This window comes from Monopterus albus, unplaced genomic scaffold (genome assembly GCF_001952655.1).
Source record: "Monopterus albus unplaced genomic scaffold, M_albus_1.0 scaffold318.1, whole genome shotgun sequence".
Lineage (NCBI taxonomy): Eukaryota > Metazoa > Chordata > Actinopteri > Synbranchiformes > Synbranchidae > Monopterus > Monopterus albus.
Window position 1 is genome coordinate 83954 of NW_018128198.1, and position 18508 is coordinate 102461.

An 18508-nucleotide genomic window follows, 5' to 3' on the forward strand; every position below is an offset into this window, starting at 1 on the left:
GGTCCAGGGTATTGTAGTATATATACTGTGTGTAGCCTTTAAAGGTCACACCTCTCATTTCTTATTTTTATGTACACATTCCACTGCGCTGCATTAGCCCACTATTGTCCAATAACTGTAAACTAGGATCACACCAATGACAAGAAATCACCTTATTTTGCAAAAAGACAGAATGTTGTCAGCTATCTGGCCTCCATCAGTGTCACAGTCTCATAGTACATTAAACATTAGACACAGGTGAAACCTCTTGAGTTAATTAGCCTGCCAGGTGGCTGAGTAATCATGAATGAATCAAACCCAGTTCTTAGGACACAGGTAAAACCGACAATGTTCTATGTAAAGCCCAATAATTGGCTTTCTAATTGCACGAAAAGGCACCAAGATCATACAAGATACAATCAATTTACAGGTCAGGTCAATATCAACTTATAGGAAATAAAAATAATTGGGCTCAGGACTGCACTGCAAAAATTGGGTGTGCAGCCGGTGGTGGATATTTATAGAAAAACAGTTGGATTACATTCTTCATTTAAACCAGTAGCATATAGAGTTTTGAGGGTATATATCCAGAAGCATTCCCTTTTAATAAAGATTTTAAGGGGAGGGGGGCAATCAAGGAAAGTAACAACAACAAAAAAACAGCCCCCACACCAACTACAAAAAACAAAACAACATTTTAGAAATGAGCCCCACTGGCCACAGGGTTTCTATGGTAACAGAGTGCACCTCGTTAGGGGGACACCTGCTCAGGTGAACGTCCTGTTAAGTGTATGCTTGTTAACTGTCAGTTGATCTGCTGCTTTTGACAAATTGTGGGTAGGCAGGGGTATTAGTTCCTTTTCTAATGTGTTTGTTTATATGTGACCGGTTGTGTGGGAAGCGCACACATGAGAGAAATGTGTAGCATTTGTGTCTGTCCTGCCGTTTGTGTCTAATCATTTTAAAAACAGGACTTTACCTTTACTGTACCTTAAAAACAGGACAAACGATGAGACTGTTTGTTTATTCCAGTGCAAACAACTTCAGCAATAAGATTCCTTCTTACTTGGGAGCACGCATGATCAAATATTTTTATCTCAAGGGTCTTTTTGTAAAATAACTTCAGACCTATTCCGCTGTCACCTTCAGTGATGAGACCTTGTTCAGGTTTCATCCTCTGACTCAAAGCAACAGGTCACATGACAACACCTGAGCAAGTTCTGTTCACTAAAACGAACACAAGGAACCAAATGAACCTTTTGTTTAAAGTATCTTAAATCAGAAGTTGTGTTGCAGATCAACTGCTCTTCAGCACTCATCGTTTCTGATCTAGTGGAATCCACTTCCAGCCAGCAGCCACAGACAAAGTGCTGAGCAGATGAAGAATTACATTTATTAACTTAGACAATACACTTTCTTGCTTCTGCAGTTGTGTAGTTGAGCATTAGTGTTCAGTTGTGCTATTTTTGGCTTGCTGAGGTCGGATTTCCGGCTGACCTAGCTTATACTGAGATTTCTAAAGCTTGTCTGATCATCGCCATGTCAACAACCTCATTACTCAACACCCCCTACCACCACTGTAGCACGGTGTTGTCACAGAAAACAGAACGGCTCCTGTCACATCGTATTAGCAGACAGAGGCACACCGGCTTTCACCCCAACACGCACAGAAAAATAACAAATGACTGCAGTCGACCTGCTTTGGCCTTCATCAAGTGTTGACAGTGCTCGCTACCTCCTTTCCTTTGTGGGAGATAAATATGCAGCTGGTATTATGACTGCACGGGAAAGAAAGTGACAGAAGAAGAAACAAGCAGCAGAACGTGGACTGTGGTTTATAGAAGAACCAGTCTGAGACACTGAACAGGGAGAGAGAACAACAGGGCTTCAGTAAACTGCTCCAACTCTTCCCTGCACACACAAGCCCCACATTACTGCAGCTGACATCTGACTCCCAACAACTTTAATTAAAACAAGTGAAAATCTGCTTGTGCAGTCAGTTATTTCAGTTTCTGACACAAATCACTATCCTATCGATAGGATAGTGGAGTTGGGGCAGTTATTTTGGGCACAGCACTTTCAAGGTCTTGGCTGAACATGAAACCCTCCCAGCAGAATCATCAGTCAGCACAAAATATGAGCAAGTATGTAAGAAAATATCTGATTCTTTGGTAGAAGTTGTAGGTACATCCTGCAGGCTTTACGAATTGAGGAAAAATATGTTAAGTACAACTCCCAAAGTGCATTTCAGTACAAAGCACCCAATCATAGAGCATAAAATTCAGTGTTATGCGCTGCTGATGTCAAGCTGAAGCCAAAAATGACACTTTGTAGAAACCAGATAAACCAGAAATTCTCAGATTCAGGGTCAATACTGGAAAAATGCAGAGACTGTGGTGCAATTTAGTTCCCAATCGCAATGAAGTGTTCTGAATGTTCTACAGCGTTGATGCCTCTTACTGGCTCCATACGCTGAGAATTGTGGGTAGTGTATTGTCAAATATGTCAGACTTTAGTTTTATTTAGAGAGTTTTAAAAATAAAAACCTACATTATGTTCTTAACATAGTGTTTAAAATAAACACTGAGGGTATTATTAAAAGAAAACTTGTACAGGAAAGGACAGCGTGTAAAAATACTTTCAAACCCAGCAGCTCTTCACAATGCAGTCAATACTGGTGTTGAAGTGTGATCACAAGCCTGCTATCCACTCCATGTGTAATGGAGTTATGACACAGTGTGCATGACCTCAGACCAGGTGCCAGCTAAGAATCATGCATGTGTTCCACTGCCATGACGGATTACCTTCGTGTTTCCCACAGTGCTGTTCCAATCCCAGTAATGGACTGCACTTTAATCGGACCGAGCTTTCCAAACTACTTACTGTATCTCTCACCGTCTGGACACACATCACCTCTGACACCGATACCCTCCGAACAAGGGCCATTTTGTGTTGTGCACGAGTTTATTCACACACATCTCTTAACTGTACACATCTTTGTGTGGTCATTGTGAAACAGAGGTGCACAGTACATGCAAACCTTATACAGTCTTGATGAAAGCTGGATGGATGGACTGAAGGCTCCAACAAATTAAGACTCAATGCTCCTTTGATATATGACTTTGTTATTTAGAATCCGTTTTACATGCGTCTCTCAACCTTGGTGTCTTTTTACGTTCTCTCTCTTTGTTTATCTTTTATTCCTTCTAAGGAACTGCCATTCTACTGGTTTTCTTGAACACAGTCTTCATACAGACTGCAGCCAGAGCAAACATACACAGTATACATTGTCCATCTTTTGATTGCTGTCTGCAGGGATCAACACAGGGGCTGCAGTGCTATTAGGCTTCATATGTACAGAAAACAATGCATCCCTATGAATCCCTTACACAAGACCACACAGGTAAACTTTCCATTAGCTTTAACTGAAGCCAGTTCAGATATTCTGCTGACTATTAGACAGCTATTGAAAATCTTATTGGTGGGCATCGTCAGTGTAATCTGAGTAATCCAAGTCTACATCCAGTCTGTGTTGTAAGCAGGGACAAACTGGTACCAGTAGAACACATTCTCACCTGCAGGAGAATCTTATTTCCATCGTAGTCCTCCGTCTGCCACCGGACCTCACTGATTGGACTGCAGGGGTGTGGCAGCAGGGGCACCAGCGCTCCGACATCCCGTACTCTCACCTCCATCACTGCCGAGTCCAACACCACTGGACTCTGACCTCGCGGGAGCCTCTTAAATGACAATTGGATCTCCATATCTGGGTTGGAGTACACCACAAAGAAGCAAAAGTCCTCCTTCTTCTGTGCCACTCTCCGCTGAAGCAGCAGCTTGTACAGCCGCACCATGTCACCATAATTTTCATGCCGACAATAAATAGTAAATCTCACTATTTCTTTCCCATAATGGACCTGGCGCACTGCCCAGAGCGGCGTGCCAGGCGAAAGAGTGAAAAAGTCCTGACTGCATGGCGTCAGGGGCAGCATCCTCTGGCCATTGCTGACTTTTTCAGTGTGGTGGTAGTACCAAGGTGGCCTCTGTAGAGCGCGGTGCAGTGTCAGTATCTGCTCGCCGCCATATGCCTCCTGAAGGAAGAGGATGACCGCCATCGCCAGCTGGCTGGTCACTGCCGGGCTACCATTTGGATGATGTTTGGGCCTAGGCCTGCACGCTGCAGGAACTTGCCCTGGCCGGGGTCAGCGATGAGGTGGACACTGACGAGAAATGGATCCTGGAGCTCACACATGGATAGCTCACCTCCACGGTACAACAGCATCAAGACAAGAGAGGGAGGAAAGGTAGAAAGGACAAAAGGAGAAGGACAAGACAATTATAATCATCTAGAGAAAAACCAACTAGACATTGTTACAGAATGACAGAAGCAGTGAGTGTTCAGTCAACAGTAAGACTTCCTTTGGTCAAAATTCTCTGTTGATCCTTTTTTCTCAGATTGGATTTTGTTTTGTGAAATTCAGTGTGATCTTCTGCGATATCTGTGCAATGTAACCAGGGTGTAGTCAAGGCTAGGAAAATGTCATGGTTATGGCAAAACTAGGGTTAAAGAATAAGGCTGGTCATTTTCTATATTAATAGTATTTTCAGCTATCTCCATAGAGAGGCCAAAGCCTCCAATGAAGTGCCTCTACTCAGGAATGATGTCTGTCAGCTGTCAGTCCTCTGTGGTTTAACAATAATTCAAAACACATCAGAGCCACCCCACTGAACTGGATGACATATTTGCTCATTATGAAACCCCAGACCTGAATATGTTGTGGCCATCATTTCCTGAAGTTAGCACAGGTCAGAGTTAACTGTGCATGTGTGAGATTTTGCTCTCTGCCTTGTTTATAGTCCGCTAACTACTTGTGCTCAGGACTGGTATTTGCTAATGAAGAAATATGTCACCCATTGCAGTGGGTACGTTCCATATTTCTACATAAAGGACACACTGCTTTCCCCGTATTGACACCAAGAGTTGACACAAGATACAGTGTTAGATTGCAGATGACTGATTCATTCAAAATGAACATAATTCCTGGAGATACTGGTGGTTTTTCTCTTTCCTCTTATCATTTGTTTACCTCTTAAGCGGTTTCTCATCCTTTCCTTCCCCCCTTCCCTCTTTCTGCAGATCTGTCCCTCCTGTCCTTCTCCATTTCATTCACTTCTAACTCCATCTTTCTTCCAGTTTCAATGTTTACCTTGCTCTCCACTTTCACCCTCCCTCCTCCCTCCTCACCATCAGTCCCATGTGGAGCTGCAGAGGCTCATTAGCGGGTCATTACTGAAGCCCAGAGGAATGTTCCGAACCACAGCAGAAGTGATACGTTCAGGTGTAGCCTCCCCCTGAACCTCGGGCATGGAAAAGCTCGGCACCCTAGCACAGGTACTGCAAGAACTACCTCTGATATATTCCAGTGTTTTCATTCTTGCAGGTTACTTGTTCATAGTAGCTCCTCTTCTCTCCATATTCTCACATTCTTTCCTTTGTGAACATTTTCCTGAGGCCTTTATTTGACTTCTCGGGGGACTTGTCCCATTTCAGTTGTGCTTTGAGGCGGTTTGGGAAAGGACACGCAGTTCTCCTGTCTCTGGCACAGCAAACTTTTGACTGTTGCCAGAATTTCCCCATGAAACAGACACCCAACTGGGACAGGCTCTGTCTCACGAGCCCTGCTGGCCTTTGCAAAAGGACAGTTTCTGACATTTTCTAAATGTTAATCTCAGGTTACAAGGGAACGTTGCTAAAAGGTGTCCATTGACGGTGCAACGACACAGGCAGCTCCAGGCCCACGAACATAATCAAGACAGAGTTCAGGATCCAAAATATTTTTAACCAAGTGTGAATGAAAGCAAAGTGTGACAGCAGGTAGAAAATGTTTAAAAACCTTAATTTCTAATTTTAGTTCATTTCTAATTTTTTAGTTTTGTATAATAAGCCTACTGTCAAATTTGATGAAAACTGGAGAATCTCTAAAAAGTTGCTTCTACATATATTTTTCATTTCTGGTTACTTCTATACTGTATGCCAGTCTAGCTCTAACCTGAGACTTTCATTCAGAGGACAGAAGGTGAGCTACACTTACAAAATGTGAAACTAGTCTACAGTAAAACCAACGACACAATTCAGCACAAGTATGAAAAATCAGTCTCAGAGATTTTACATGGATCTTTACAAAAGCTTTTCAAGACATGAACAGGAAATAGCAGACCTGTAAAATAACGTGTTACCAATTATGTCAGTAAATGCTTTCATAAAAGAAATCTATGTAACCATGTATATGTCACTATTTCTTTGTATGAATTATTTTATTTAGACATTTTATATTTCATTTTATAACATGAAACTGTTTCTCAGGCTGTTTAAATCATCCACTGTTTTGATTAAACTTCTTGTTGTTTCTGGCATAAAGGGTTAAGCTTCTGTTTGCTTTTTAGATCACAACCTTATTTTTAACAAACACCCAGTCACCAGTTTAATAGGTACACCTCACTGAAACTTGTATAAACATAAAATCAGTCAAATGCACTTGGTACTCAGTTGTGTTTTTTTGGATACGACTCAATACCTCCATAAGGGTTAATGTGGTGCTAGCACCAAGAAGAATAAATCAGGGATTAAGTCAGGGATGAAGGAACGAAGGCGGCTTGTGTTTCAGGCTCTGGAGGAGTGTGTCCCTAAGATCTTAATCCACTCTTCAAACTGAAGCTGATGTTCTGTCTTGACACACTCATGCATGTGCACAGTCACCCTCAACACACACAAAAAATCTATTTGCTCATTTATAAGCCTGTCTTTTCTAATTCTTAGTGACTTTTTCCTTCGCTCTGTGTTTAAGTGTTAACTGGCAACACATGCTCACAGTCATACACACACATGATGATGTGAGATAAACAACATGCCTTCCAGTGGCCCCTGCACATATGACAGTGATTAGCAGCAAAAGGCCTCAGAGTGTGTGTGTGTGTGCACAAGTCATGCAGTCAGCTTTTGCTAGCCTGGCCTTCGGTGTGTGTGTGTGTGTGTGTGCACAAGTCGTGCAGTCAGCTTTTGCTAGCTTGGCCTTCAGTGTGAGTCAGAACAAGTGAAGGAGGAAATTCAAGATGGGGGGCCCTTTTTGTCATCTGGTTAAAAGAAAAAACACTCACACATCAGTCTGACTGGTGCCAAGGAAATTAAAATGTAAAGTCTCAGCTATAATATAAAGTTGTGTGAGTCCAGTAAAACTTTGGCTGCTCACTTATTTCAAAGCATCAAACACATCAAACGTTGATTCTGATTCAGACCTTCTCTTGTTTGGAAACTTTGCATAAATCCAGTGATATAGGTGTCATCTTCTCCTATAAGAAATCCCACAAAAAGTCTAGAACCCACAACTATTTCATCTCATTAACAACATCATCAAAGCCTGATAAGGTTCCCAAACTCTGGGCTGTGGACCAACGCTGGGCCTCGAAACGTTTGCTATTAGGCCACAAGGAAGCAATATGATTTAGGAAAAAGCTGAATAATAATTGTATTTAAGCGATGCAGCATAAATGATCATCTTCTCTCACATCCCCAACAACCAGATATTAGTTTGATTAAAGTGGGTCAGTAAGTAACCAGTCAGTGGTTTATGATATTTGAGTGAGGTTTCTACATGAGTGTTGTGGAGAGGTCTATATATATTATGTTTTGTTAATAATGAGCCTTCCTCCCACTCTCCATATTCATCTCTCATTTTCTACATTTTTAAGGCTTAAAGAAAAAAATGTGCATGATAAAGATGAAGACTGGAGAACCCTCTGCTTTAAATACTCACAAAAACACCAAATTAATATTCATCTACAGCGGGGTGGCTGTGGCTCAAGAGGTGGGGTTGTCGTCTCCTGACCAGCAAGTTGGTGGTTTGACTCCCGGTCTCCTAAGTGTCCCTGAGCAAGACACTGAACCCCAAATTGCTCCCGGTGGCTTGACTAGCGCCGTTGTGTGGCAGCTTGTCGTCATCGGTGTGTGAAGGTTGTGTTTAAATGGGTGAATGGTGTATGATCTCCTGTAAAGCGCTTTGGCCAGTGCAACACATAAATACAGTCCATTTACCAATTTGAAAATAGTCCACAATAAATGTTTAAGTAACATTTCCTAATAAGTATGTGCTGTATTTGTTTTATTCTCTCTTCTAGAAGAGAAAGTAAAATGTATTTTTTGCTTGATATCACTTATGAAGCGCAACATACAGTAAGTGGGACTTGAAACTAAAGGGAATTGCCGATTTCCGAAAGGAAGTCTGGGAAACCAGAGCAAATTATACAAAGTGATCTCTATGTGCAGGCCACCAAGCCTAAAGTTTCACAGAAGATAAAGGCAACCAGACCATAATGTTGAGCTACTGGCTTAAAACTGCGAGTTTTGAGTTTTAAACGTCAGCATTAGATCGATTAGACAGGTTAAAACAGTCTGGCAAAAAGATTAGAACAGGAGGCTTAGTGAGGAGCTAGTCCAAGTTCGTGAATGTCGTCTGGCAGTCACCTGGGACAAAGCAGCTTGGCTTAGTAGAGGGGCAAAAAACTGAGGAGGTGATGGTCCCCTGATCCTATTTAACTGTCTATTTGGACGGTGACATTTGTGCTTTGTCTCTTTACTGCGGCACATTAGATTTGACATAAAATTGCTAAGTGAAAATGCTGATTTTCAGCTTTTAGGTTGCTTGAGGATGTTCACATTCAGAGTTCGAACATTTTAAGAACACAACCCAATGAGTGTTATTGATGGACCAGACCTAACAGCTGCATCAGCAGAGAAGACACCAAGCACATCTGGTCCCCTAAAACTGGGCTCAGTGTCATCACCTCAGCTCGAGGTTGTTATAAGTTAAAATGGATCAGTGGAACCCCTACCCAAATCTGCAGTGCATAAATGATGGATTTAAGACATCTGATTCAAATCAGACCCTTGGACAGGCTGTGGAAGACACTGGCAGCAGCATGAAACACCATCATGTCACAAGCAGCCAAACCGCCATTTTTACTGGAGTCCAGCTCCCCACACCAAAAAACATTTTATTCCTGTTATGATGATGTTGCACCATGGGATCACAGACATACAGACACACACAGACCTGAGACCAGCAGCAATATGATGAAACTCAGACCTCAATAGACTGAATGTAAATTGAACGTGGGCCTCTAACAGCTAAAGCCTATCTCATAGTAACTGCTTCATTCCAAACCCACTATGCTGTAGCGCAGAGCCAAAAACATTTTCCATTGTGCAACCTATTGCAGACTCCTCTGAACACACACTCACCAATTCATTGTCATGAAGGGCCCACGACAAGGCTGACAGACAAACTGCTCCAATTAAATCATAAACTAACTGCAGCACATTTAAGAGCGATTTCAGCCTCTTGGTCCAAACCTCAATTTGGAGGATGGACATTTGGTAACAGTTATTGCAGAGCCTGTATCTTACACTGTATGCCATGTTCAACAAGGGAGAAAGCTTCGTGTGTGTGTGTGTGTGTGTGTGTGTGTGTGTGTGTGTGTGTGCGCATGCTGAGTTGTTACAGGTGGTCCTTAATCCATCAATTGCTATTAAAACTGTTGAAAGTGCCTTGGCTGACATCACTGTGAGTGGTTTGGCATGTAAAAGGATACTCAGCGCTGTCCTAACACAAACATGTGCGTCATGTATCCAAGTGTGAACACAAGCCTGTGCTGATGAAAGGCAAAGAGGCAGCGAACGCTCAGACCTCTGTTCTGTCAGTACAGGTGTAATATACAGCACATTGTTACACACATAGACCTGGAGAAATGAAGTGTGATGTAGCAGTGTTGTTTAAAGCTGATACTAAACTTTGACAGTAAACATATAGAGCAACATATCTTTTTCAAAACAGACTTGTGGCAAAGATAGTGTGTGTACTAAAGCTTTACATCTGTGCGTTGAGGACTCTGTAGTCTTCTCCTTTTCAGTAACACACAGGCAGCAAAGTCATCTCCACTGTAAACCTTCCGTTCACAGACGTCTGCTCTCAATTACAGTTAATTAAACAACATAAACACACAACTGTACAGGACTAGTCTCCAGTTCAGGTAAGAGACAATTACAACCAAGAGTTACTGGACACTGGTACTGGATGTAACTCCACTTATATAAGAACCATCGTTTACAAGATGAATGAAAGACAACGCACACAGTCACTATATGGACTGTAAAGCAGGGCACAGCGTTGGGGCACGATACATTTAATTAGTGCTGCCATTAACTGGTGAAATACAACACTTAGCTATAAATATTTACAAAAAGACTCACTAGAAATTACATCATTGTAAATATCAACTCTAAGCAAAAATACGGATATTATTATAATAGATTATTTGAATTTAAACTGTGGAAATATATCCAAAAATATGCTCAACCCTTTCTTGTTTTTTAATTATAGTGCACAGGGGGTAGAACTTCAAAACTTCTACAACAACAAATTTGTACAGGAAAATGATTCAAATGATTTTAGGCTTCAAAATAAAATGAGAAAAACAAAACATTTAAAATGCTATTTAAAGCACCTTTATGTACGTATCTGTCTGTCTGCTGCCTGGTGTAGTTGTACATGTCTGCACAGCAGACCTTGAATAATTAAAGGCAAGTAAATATTTTAAAGGTTCTTGCACTTTCACCACTAGATATTTAATTCATCAGATGGAATACAACAGTGTAGGTCATATACAAATTTGGAAGAGTGGAGTTACAGTAACATGCATGGACACATGTTCCTGATTCTGCTAATCTTGCTGCCTGTTGGAGCTGAAATAAGAGCAGAGCCTCAGGCATTACTGGATGCACTGGCAGTCTGCACAAGTGTTTCACTCTCTGGTAAAAACACATCATTCTTACTGCTGACATAAGCAACAGTGAACCATCCACAGTGAGCATGATTACCATGACCTGAGACACAGACACATGACAGTGGCTTGGTATACTGTCATTTGAACTTTTGGGCGGCTGTGCCCAGTGGACTAATGGCCGAAGACCGTACTGACCTCATTAGTGATACTATTTACAACCAGTAGCTTCTCAGCCGTGCACCCACGTTTTGCAAATGCCTCTCTGTATAGTGGTTTTTGTTGCAACTGGCCACCAGAGGGTTCAAATTGCTTACTAATGCACATAAGATTCAGTGCACAGAGAGTTCTAATGTCACACTCCCGGTCAGTGCTTTGAGACATTTATACCCAAATACGAACATCTGCTGGTAACAGGCTGATCCCTGAAAACCCCCAAAGTCAACCTCTGATGCTTTTGTTAGACCACTATCAATCTTATCTCGAGCCTCTGTGGTATAAAAGACTCAGTGAACTGTTCAGTATGCTGAGGCACATTTACGTTACTCACTGTCAAAGACTGGTGGAAGAAAAGTGTTCACAGTCTTTGTTTAGCATAACATTACCTGAAGCCGTCTCATATCCTCCCATAGCCCTCACCGGTCTACATCTGCTTGTACCAAATGCATTGACAGTATTTTTTTTACGGATTCAAGTGTGACACACCCTGCACGTCCTTCGGGTATGTTCTGTATCTCTGTTAGTACAGCTGTATGTGTCTCTGCTCAGCATCTTTGTGTTGTTACAGTCTGACCTCTGTGCAGTTTAAAAATCTCTGACCCCTTCTGTCTTACATACTGTATATGTACACACACACACACACCACTAAGGGCAGGGTCACAGGTCACTCAGGCTGAATGGCCACTCATCTGCTGTGACCAATAGAAAGTGATTAGGTGCTTGGCATCTGCTGTGACCAATAGAAAGTGATTGAGGAGGAACGCGACCCTGTGTTCTGCTGAAAGCTCTGACATGCAGCATCCACCAGCATTAAAGACTGATTACAATTATCATTCCATTTACTACAAACATCACATCACCGCTGTCGTATGAAACTCCTGCAACTATAATTTCAACTTCCTAACTTTAACTTTGAGTGATAAAAGTAATCATTTGCCTTTATGACAAACTAGGAGCTCACTTAATCTGTTTTCCTCTAATTTTAAACTATGGATCCAGTAGGACTAACTGTTCAAGATGATCCCTCTCAGTTCTCCTTCCCATTTTCCTTAGTATTTAAAGTTTTTGTGTTTTCTGACGATATGACTGTGCATATTTTGTTCTCACCCCGACCTTGAGTAGAGACAATGGAGGGCAGAAGGGCATCTGATACAGCAATGACAGGAAAGAGATGTAAAAACAAAACCACACACTGCTGAATCTCAGTGTGTGTGTGTGTGCGTGCATGTGGTCCTACACTTCCTGACTAGCCAGTGTGGTGTGGACAGAACAACACATCTTCCTGCAGACCACATTAATGAGTTAATATTGGATATAATCCTCCCATTGTGAAAATCCTGGGGACATGGCAAAGAGACTGGGAAGAGATCAAAACCTCTGCAAACACACACATTCACACAGAACAACACAAACCCTCAGACACTATACTCTATATACAAGCACACAAAATGGGTAACTCATCAGCAAGTAGCAATTAGTTTAAACATCAGTGGCACAAATAATATGACGTAGCATATGTGTAGCTCATAACGTAGCCGGTTTCCAGTGGCTTAGCGATAAACACAAGTGGAGCTGCTCTTCAGCCACATTGTCATCGGTTTGACCTTTAACACCTGTATAAGCATGATTTATCATATATGCTCTCGCTCAAGTCTGGAAAAGCAGCGACACTGCTGAAAAGTCAGTCAGGATGATTAAACAGACTGTACACAAGCCAAGAGTTTATCTAGATTATCTCATTATTTGGGGGGGAAAGGAGGCAAGTGCATCTCTCACTGCAAACCGTGATGGATGTTTATGACAGTTTGTTTTAGCTTCCAAATAAGTTTCACTAAACTAGAGGTTTGTTTCTAGCCTGTCTGATTGTCTGACTGTAATGCTGGTGTCTTCCAAAGCTCAGTAACGTCATGAGTACAGTGTTATTATTGATAAAAACAATGGCCGACCCTACCTGAATATCTAAATTGTAGTAAAACAAAGCTATTCCGTAGGAATATGTAACATATTACATGATTTGTCAAAATGGATGATGAGATTCCAAGGATAGTGCCAGAAATGTTCTTTGTTACATCTCACTGAGTGCACAAAGATTTTATGGCTGTGTGTCTGTGGCAGCATCATAGTTTGAACTGTGTCTATCTAGGGACTGTTTATGAATCAAGCTTAGTGCTTATTCATGCAAATCTGAAAAAGCCTTACCAAAGAAACCATTTTAATGTATGCAAATGTGTTGTTTTTTTACATTTATTTGACAGCACACTGAGAATACATCGTGTTTGTACTGATCCAGTCATGTGAAATTCTTCTTAGCCTTTTTATTTCACTTGTCCTGTAATACCTGACCATTTACATTGTGCCAAAGTTGTCCCTAAATTCTGCTGTAGGGCTATGGACCACTTAACACACACAAAGAATCCTCCCCTGTGAATGGATTTATTTTGTCAGCATGTATTAGGGAGATAAAGTCCCTGGCCTGAGCTGTGTGTTTGTGTTTGAGTCACAGTTAGCAAAGCTTCATGTCACCATTGGTTTACTTACTGCTCGTTGAGGACAAGGGACTGTAATCAGACCTGCAGTGGGCGACAGGAAAGAGAAAAAAGATGAGCGAGATGATGTGGACATGGAAGGAGGGGGAAAGAGAAAGAGAAGACAAGAAGCAGACAGAGGAGACAGGAGTTTATATTACAACATAAAATGCAATCAACATGATTTACAGGACGACACACTCCTGTTTCAAACAAAGTGATGACATCTGGCTAAACAGAGGGAGAGGTGCAACGGAAAAGGTCACCAAACATGGCTTCTATCCAAAGAGACAAACAGAAAAATGTACTGTTTGTTATACTACTACTACCACTGTACTGTGCTCAACTGCAGTTTTCAGGTACTAGTATTTTACTTCAGGTTTTCTATTTTATGCTACTTTATACTTCTCCTACATTTCACTAGATTTCAGAAGGAGCTCTGGATGTTAGGTTTTAAAATTAACTTGTCATGGTTTGTGTGCAGATTAAGATTTTCCATGCATCTTATAAAATATGATGCGCTGTTAGAGAATAAGCTAAAACACCTAAAACCGACCACGATATTAAAATACTGCTTACATATTCATGCATCAGCAATAATAATCCAGCCGTATAACGTACAGTATACCTCTTCAGGCCATTCTATATAACAAGTATTTGAAAAATAAGTAAAAGTACAGTTATTATCACAAAAATATACTTAAATAAATGTTTGAATGCAGGGAATTTACACTTTTTAATGGATTATGATGATTTACTACATTTACCTAAAGGAACAATTCAACAATGCTGTCTGTAATTATGAACAACAGTATATTGGGAATTTCTGACAGCAAGGATATCTCCTACTTGTGTAAAACTACACAGTCACCAAACTGCCTGAGACACTGGTAGTTAAAATCAGCTGATTCAGCAAATTTACAAGAAGCTCCACATACTTTGCTTGTGTCTTTCTTCTTGGTGAACTTCTCCAAATACACACCATTGTAAATGTATCTAATTGATGTTATTTTAAGGGGGTAACCTACTGGTTACCATCAGGTCTGAACAACATTTTACTGTGTGTGGATTCAGCTGAGCTACAGGCTGGAGGCGATTAGCTTAGCACCGACTGGAACAGAGGAAACCACTAGCTTGGCTCTACCTGTATGGGGGAAAATACATCCCCCATCACCTCTAAGCCTCACTGTTCAACAAAGTCTATCTTGTTCTTTCAATATGTGAATGTAATAAAGACAGTTTTTGGCTTAATGGTGAGTTTAAGATGCAACTTGTGCTGTAATGTGGAAGTGCAGAGCAAACAGTTAATCTTTTGTTCCTCAGGTCACAAGATACAGTTCGTCCCAGTTGTGCTCATAGGCATACTTTTAAACGTTAACAGAGCCACAAGTTTCACATCTTTGATCTTGGAGAGAAGCGGGATAAGATTTCTGATGATCTGATACCCACAGAAAAAAATCTGATAATTGGTGTTATTACACAAACACAGAAAAGACATGAATGCCCACATACAATAAAACTGACTGAGGAACTGGCTTGTGTCGTACACATTACAATTCTGAACTGTCTGTGAAACTGCAACTCGTGTTCCACAGCTGAGATTATTAGTCCCACAGGAGTCAGCTGACAACCAGAGAGCACTGTACCTCCACAGACACCCTCCCTGTTACTCTTTCTCTAAGCTAATAAGGCCTCTGGAGTTGCAGGACAGCAGGAAAGGAGGAACGAGTCTGTTTCCTGCAGCAGGACATTATCAATCTATCAGGCATTAGTAGGTAGACAGAGGAATGGATGGGAGTGTGGAGGGAAAGGGATGAGCTACTGACTTGTCCCCACATGTCTAGACAAAAATGACAAACTGTGGATGAAACACGTAAAAAATGTTCTACCTAAGGGTTATGACTTTTTGGAGTGCACTTGGAGATAGCAGTATGTGCAGTTGCAGGTCTGTTTTGATGTCTCCCATAGGCATGTTCATTTGGCAGGACTCCCTGAGCAGCGCCGGCTAACGCCTTGCCGCGAGCCCACAGTCTGGCCATGCTACTTCACTTCATCTCCATCCAAAGACAATAAACACAGCGTGAGGCAAAGACAGGCAGCAGCCCAGCTATGCACATAAGGCTGAACTGCAGAGTGACCTTATGGGCTCGCGATTGAGTCTTAAAGGTCGTGTTTCACATGTGAAGAGCTGAACAGACTGTAGTGTCTTGTATTTGATTAGGAAGAGGATGCGGGGGGGGAGACAGGGGATGGTGGAAAAAGGAGCAGATGAAGATGGAAAGAAACTAAACATAAAGCAATAAATTCTTATACCTACATAACTGTTCCAAACAATGACTCATGTGAGCAGTTTATTGCCTGCCACATCTACAGCTCTGGTTATGTTTGGGAAAGATCGTTGTCATGGTTTAAAGACACTGCTGTGGACTGAGTGGGAGAACGAGAACCACGACCACAGGAGGTCTATTGTCAGGAAAAGTTAACGCTTCATTAATTGAAACCACAACTTGGATGAGTAGTCTCTTAATCATATATCCAATGGGCACAGAGCATACATATGTACATATGAGTCATGTTTCAGCCCGTCTGATGACGTAGGCCAATATTCACTTTCCTTTTAGCTGTGGTTTGGTCTCCACCAGCTCCTTACAGTACAGCTGCTACATCTTCCACTTTCATCACCTACTAGTCATTAATTTAATCGCTAATTTTGTCTGCTGTTTGGTGCTGGGCAGGTAGTGCACAGTGGGTTTATCAGCTGCAGGAAACACTGCTGCTGAGACCAAACAGCAAATGTGCTGTAAAACCACAGCGAGCTAAGAGCTGCTAAAACATTCTGCAGACCTGCAGCGCTGGTGATTGTTGTCAGTGGTTTTGTCATTGTGATCAATACATTTCACTTTGCACTTGATGTTATTTGATCCATCGTTAGTACAAACACTTTGATTAGTGCATCTCTAAAGACAGATCACGTAAAACGAAATGTGGATACTATGTCCCAATAAATCTGGAGATGTTGATCATGATGTGTTTAAAGGGGTTGTGGGCCTCTCACTAAAACACACAAACACAAGTGCTTCACTACTACAAAACCACATCTAGCAGCGACACAGGCCTACCGCAGGGGAGGTTCATCTTTGTTTAATGGCTGAAAACAGAGTGAACACCATGAATCATTTAACTAATCTACTCTTGTTAACAAATGAGTTGGTGATTAAGATGTAACTTTTCACTAAAGACTTACATTTGCTCCATATGTCCTCATCAGACATTACATCAGTTACTCTCCTAAACTGTTCAGGTCTGCTTCCACTGAGATGAGTTACACAACACTTCATTGTTATCATGTTTATCTGACAAGGTACTAGAATAATTTCACACCGCTTTAATTCGGCCCCTCATCACATGAACACACTTAGCCGAAGTTACATCCTTTCCAGACACTTCAAATATTACGTTTGGAATTCTAATTTGTAACAGATGTATTTGTTATGGTTTTCCACAAAGGAAAATTCAATAAACGTTTAAATGCTCATATGGGCTGATGAAAATCCAGAACATTTCCATAAATCATCAAGTTGGAGCCAAAGCCTTGAGGGAGATAGTGGAACAGTTCTGCTTCACTCACCCTCCAGTCTCAGCTCCTGAATCCACGCAGTCATCTTCTGCTGAGGTTTTCTCCATCTCAAAGGATCATCTGAACAGCAGTCAGCTGCATTGTGTCAAAGTCCCGAGGAAAACGAATAAATGTGAGCATTCAACAAGACAGCGCCGTTTAGACAGGATAGCTGTGTGAACAAGCTGCTAGTCTGTGACTTACAATAAGCAGCTTGACTGTTTGGAGCAACAGGCGACTGCTGCTGTCGTTTCTCTGCTCAGCTCTGACATGATGCATTATGTGGCTGTCGGAAATATGAGAACTCAGAGTGTGACATGCATAAGCGAGAAATCAGTGGAAAATAATTATACATTTATTCAGCTTAAATTGCTATCATTTGGAGGCGCAGATAATAATTGTTTCATTTTTATTAGGCTATTTTATAGCTCCTACTACAAAAGAGGTTAGCCTCTTTGGTGTCACATTTACCATTTAAAAAAGAGGATTGTAATTAATGGATTTAACCGTGGATGAGTAAGAGATTACAGAATGCATGTAAAAAGAAGAATGTGTTATATAAGGAATTCATAAAGGACAGATCAAAGAAGACGGAAGAAAAATATAAGTCGTATAAGAACAAATTAATTGAGATTTTGAGAAGATGTAAGAAACTATATTAATATGATATGCAAACCATTAACCCATATTTTTAACATGTCGTTTCATCTTGGGCAGTTCCCCAATAATATGAAAATAGCAAAGGTTATTCCACTGTATAAATCTGGTGATAAGCACAACCTCACAAATTATAGACCAATTTCTCTGTTGTCACAATTTTCAAAAATTCTGGAAAAACTCTTTAATAACAGATTAGACACATTTATTGACAAACATAAAATCCTCTCTGATTGCCAATACGGTTTTAGGTCAAACCGATCGACATCTTTGGCCATTACCGACCTGATGGAGGACATTCCAAGTGCTATGGATGAAAAGAAATACACGATAGGAATATTTATTGACCTAAAAAAGCATGACACAATCAATCATGAATTATTAATGTGCAAGTTAGAAAAATATGGGATCAGAGGAATGGTTCTGAAATGGATTAGAAGTTATTTGACACAGAGGCGTCAATTTGTGAAGTTGGGTGAATACCAATCGAGTGAGCTGGATATTGTATGCGGAGTGCCTCAGGGTTCTGTTTTGGGACCTAAACTATTTATATTATACATCAATGATATATGTAAGGTTTCTGAAACTGTTAAAATGGTTTTGTTTGCTGATGATACTACCATTTGGGCATCTGATGAAAACTTACGGCAACTCTCGGTAAGGGTTTCAGAGGAATTTG

At 41.1% G+C, this 18508-nt stretch overlaps 1 protein-coding gene across 1 annotated transcript in view; it reads right to left on the reverse strand.

Moving 5' to 3' along the window:
* The window catches only part of fam124a (family with sequence similarity 124 member A), a 21108-nt gene extending 3679 nt beyond the window's left edge, over positions 1–17429 (reverse strand). Inside the window, 4 exon segments of the mRNA XM_020623994.1 lie at positions 3555–4150; positions 4153–4242; positions 13570–13601; positions 17185–17429. Coding sequence (XP_020479650.1) covers positions 3555–4150; positions 4153–4242; positions 13570–13601; positions 17185–17240 — 774 coding nt within the window. The 5' untranslated portion in view covers positions 17241–17429.
* Positions 17430–18508: the final 1079 nt, after the last annotated feature.